Source organism: Cetorhinus maximus, chromosome 12 (genome assembly GCF_964194155.1).
Source record: "Cetorhinus maximus chromosome 12, sCetMax3.hap1.1, whole genome shotgun sequence".
NCBI classification, from domain to species: Eukaryota; Metazoa; Chordata; class Chondrichthyes; order Lamniformes; family Cetorhinidae; genus Cetorhinus; species Cetorhinus maximus.
This window is the reverse complement of record NC_135890.1, coordinates 45,400,654-45,405,256: the sequence shown is the minus strand read 5'-3', so window position 1 is coordinate 45,405,256 and position 4,603 is coordinate 45,400,654. Positions and strand designations below refer to the sequence as shown.

The window sequence follows — 4,603 nt, the reverse complement described above, 5'->3', positions numbered from 1 at the left end:
TTTAGCCTGCTCTTTTATATCACAGCTGCAGGGCCCTGGAGAACCCCTAGCACCGGCACTAGAACTAAACTGTCAGGAGCCATGAAATCCACGTCAGAGATCGCTGGATATCTTTGGGCATTTTGCTTTGAGGTCAGCAGCTAGCAAAATATGGGTCATTATTTCCCTGATCGCCTTTCTTTTTTTCAATCACTATCGTGATTTCTGCAATACGCCACTCCCTCCCTTGACCATCTCTCTCTCACCCTAAATCTATGATCCCCTCTATCCATCTGTCTCTCCCTAGACCTTTTACTCCCATCTTTCTCCATCTTTTTGGTCTTCTAGGATGCAGAGTGAATGGATGAAACATGGCTAAATGGTTGGCCGCTGGAATGGCTCTGCAGATGGCAGTATGGCATTTTAAATGGCTGTTACCACTGAAGCCTTATGACTGGGAGCACCAATAGTAAAAGGCTAATATGGCTCAAGGCTGTAAAATGAAAGGACATGGATGTGAAGGGTTACAGTTCTAGATAGTAGGAAAGGTGAAGTCAGGTTAGGGACAGCAGTGGTTAACTGAGTAGGCTGGAGATGAAGAGGGGTGATGAAACAGCTTTAATTCTGTGGGAAACCTGCAATGCATTATAAGTAATGATTCAGCTGACTTTGCAAAGCATGATAGCCAGGCTTTACTGTCTACAGACAAAGGAAGCAAAACACTAATAAGAAGTCCAGGCAGTTTCAAGATTTTTATTCATGCACAGGGGACTGTTGACAAAGTCAGCATTTATTGTTTATCCACAACTGAACTAGGGAAAATGGTGGTGGGCCTTCTCCATGATGCTGTCCAGTGCACTCCCAGTGCTAGTGGCGAAGGGACAGGGATCCACGGCCAAGTCAGAGTAGTGCATGACTTGAAGGCAGTGGTATTCTCACACATTTGCAGCTCTTATCTTCCTTGGTAATGACAACTGGTTTTGTTGAAGCTGTAATACATCCTGTAGATTGTACACACTACATTCACAGTGCTCTGAGCTCTTTCTTAAAATAAAACTCATGAACTTACAGGATTCTTTTCCTGAAACTAATTTTCCATACAGGCTTGAACTTTTTACAGGTGCTTTGCAAAACTGGCTGCAGCTGGCTGATTTTGAGTTCCGATACACATAAAAGTAGAAATAATATTTACAGTTTGTAAACAGCCACTTTTAGTTCAGAAAAAAAGATCCCCTAAGAATCCATTGGTTTCTTCTGTTAAAGAATATCTTTCACTGACATTCGACAAATGATTGCTTCCAGTAAGTTGCCAACTTTTTCCTCAGGAGGAGACACTTTGTAAAACTGTGGAAAATAAAACATATTGATGATGATTTATTCTGAGTGAAAGCATGGTCCTTTTATAAAAGAAAATACATGATACATTCCCCCACGCCAGCCCCACCTCCATTCCCACCCCCCCCCCCCCACCCCCGCCACCTTCCATCCCTCTGTGTGTTACACAATACTTGATTAAGGGAGACATATTACTTCAAAGTTGTTTAAAGTTTTTCATTAGCAGGTGGTCGGAGGTGACTCAGCCACTGTTCCAATGAAGAAACAAACTGGCCTCTGTTGTGTGTCTTCACAGCAACATGGCTGGGATCAGACATGTTCAGTCTATGAAGGATTGCAGGTGTAAAAAGGCATCTGCCATTGATGTAACAAAGAAAGCTTAACTAAGAATGAGAACACTTCATCTAGCTATGCTGCAACATTTAGCCATCAATGATTCAGCTTTCAAAATATTTTGATACTCCAAACTTCATATAAACAAATTTATATCTTAATAAGAACACATTTAGTGGTGTCAAGATAACTTTAATGTGAAAGTTAACACAATAATGTACAACTTGGATTGAATGATTCAGTATGTCAACCATTTTGTTTTTGTCCAGCTAATTTTGAGACATTGCGTTCCATTCAAACGCAATAGTTGCCGTATGAAATAAACTCAGCTGCAAAACATAATTTATACCCACTGATAATGCTGTTGAGATACTTCACTAGTGCGTGAAATGTAAATCATATTTTGGATGCAGATCGTGTTAAAAAAGCCAAGTTAATTTTTAAAATTTGTAATCAGGCTATCATGAGGGACCATTATTTTATGCGAGTTGCCATGGAGTTTACAAACCTTTTTAATTTTGGCCACATCTGCTACTGTTGAGATATCCTGGACACAGATTTGTTGCCCTTCCACTTGCCTTATGATATCTTCTAAATTAGATTCTCTCTTTCCATCATCCACCAGAACAACAAGAACAGCGGAATCACTATCTGATATCCCAAACTTTCTGAAGGCATCTGAAATCTTGAAAAAAAGTTAGTAATGAGGTTGTTGCATTTTAGGAATTTTTATCTTTTATAATCACAGATAGGGTGCAAGAGGAAGTGATGTTTAAGAATTATCTTTTAAAGCAAAGTAGATTTAAAAAGAACATAGGCCGGAGCAATGAGACAGAGGAAAGCTCAATGAGTCAGCCACCCCCCTATTGTTGTCTACAAGAAGTGGGGGCATTAAGCAATTCATTATCCCCTTCCGTAGAGCTTCAGAAAAAAACCACACCTGTGGCGGGGATAATTCTATCATTCTGATTGTGAGAGGCCAGCATGAGATGTTATCTGAGAACAGGCTCTTGAAGAGGGTGGTTGGTTTGACTGACAGACTACAAGTTAATCCTTGAAAAGGAAAGGAGACAGAGATTTCATAGCTCTTTTTCTCTTCTTGATACCATCTTCATAATAGACATAAATACTAATTTTAACGACAAATTACATTTGTGAGGGACATTACTGGCTGGTTCCAGTGAGGCCATTCTCCACCCTGAAGATGCCAACAGTTCACAATTGTGAGGTTTAACTCTATAGTTATGTAACTGGTATATTCAGGTGGTATCAAGGCAACAATGCAAAGCAGCATGAATACATCTGTTAATAAGAGACTATAGCACACTCCAAAATTAGTTCAATGCTCAGAGAATCAAATCTTACATTATTTGTTGGTGAGAGATTAAATATGATTTCAGAATAAAGGCCTCTTGTCTTCATTTTGGCCAGCTTGTGTAAATGAACGGCTTTGTTAGCTGCTACAAGGATCTGAAATGGATCCACTATCTGCAAAAAAGAGATAAAGACTATGTGCACAATTTACACAAAATGAGGTATTGCATTGACAGTTCCATTTGTTAATTCACATTGTTACCATTGAGAAAACCATCAGAATAGGCTGGGTGCATTTAGACATAAGGTCTTGCAAATCAAATCAAATCTTACAATATAATAATTAGAGAATAAAGTCTTTTGAAAAGAGCTCTACAATTAATATTTTTAACATTCGACAGTTTTAGGTCCGACACGGATAATGCTATGATTATCTATTTCTCTCACTGTCAGGATTTAACTTCTTGGACATCCAAATGCTTCTGAAGCTGGACTGGGAGGGACAGGGAAAAAAAGGTGACCACACCCAAACATCACAGGTCATTGGATAACAATACAACAAGGAGTGAAACCCTGGCTATTTTTTTTTCTCTATCTTTGCCCCTAAAGCTCCTGGAGCCAGCTCTAACATGCCTTCATTACCCCAGCTGAGATCAGCTATTTCAACAGTTGGCCAGTGACTGAATGTGGGACCTTCTTGGTGTAAATGGGTCGTCAACATTGTTATGCATTACTCACTAACTCAAAGGTAATAGTATAACAATATTTAATAAAATGACATGCAACTGGAAACCACACTTGCTTAAATAAGAATATATTAAATACATTGGTTATTCTGCTCGTTAGCTGGCATTATAGCTTGCAGTTACACCATCTCCTTCATTCAGAATAAACTTCATTTCAACAATCTATACACAGCATCCTCTTATATAGATATATATATATATATATATATATAAAAACACAGCAATAATTAGACAATAATTCTCACCATTGATGCATTTATTAATGCTCCATCTATGGCTCCTGCCACAGCTTTCTTTCGAAGTTCAGCAGCATTTTTAACATCTTTAAACAACAGAAGTGTTACAGTACATCCTGGAAAGAGTTCTAGCTCATGTGTCATAATCATCTTGTTCATTGGCTAAAAGCAGCAATTCACTGGATGATAAGCAGACCTAAAGTAACAAAGGATCATTTCAACTGATTAATAAAACACCAGCTATGAAAAACCTCAACTTTGTAGCTATGTAAAGTTCCATAATTACAATAAATTAAAATCCTCTTTCAAAAAAATTGCACAGTTCATGCTAAGACTAACACAATTAACCAACTGGTAATGAAAAAAAAAGTTAAAAACAGAAAGACCAGGAAGGCACTCACTTTCTGGTTAGACACAAGTTCAAGAAAACAACTTTATCTTTTATTATTTGTTTAAGTGTAAAGACTTACTGCATTGAATGGTGAACAATATTAAGTAACATTTTATACATCTGCAATATTTCTAAACTACATTCTTTCAACTCTGCCTCACCAGGGAAAGGGGACACGTGTCAGTACAAGCTTCCTTAAATGTATAGTAAAGAAAAATGCTGTTCATTGTCCTTCACTGATGAGTTAATCAATAACGCCAAATTTGGTT

The 4,603-nt window shown here is 38.0% G+C and overlaps 1 protein-coding gene across 1 annotated transcript; it reads right to left on the bottom strand.

The window, feature by feature from the left end:
- Positions 1-712: 712 nt before the first annotated feature.
- Positions 713-4,160, bottom strand: tprkb (Tp53rk binding protein). The gene is made up of 4 exons (XM_078553522.1): positions 3,953-4,160; positions 3,013-3,135; positions 2,156-2,332; positions 713-1,323 (listed from the first exon to the last, which is right to left on the bottom strand). Exons 1-4 carry the CDS (start codon positions 4,100-4,102, stop codon positions 1,237-1,239), a joined length of 537 nt encoding a protein of 178 aa, XP_078409648.1. The 5' UTR covers positions 4,103-4,160; the 3' UTR covers positions 713-1,236.
- Between the last annotated feature and the right edge of the window lie 443 nt (positions 4,161-4,603).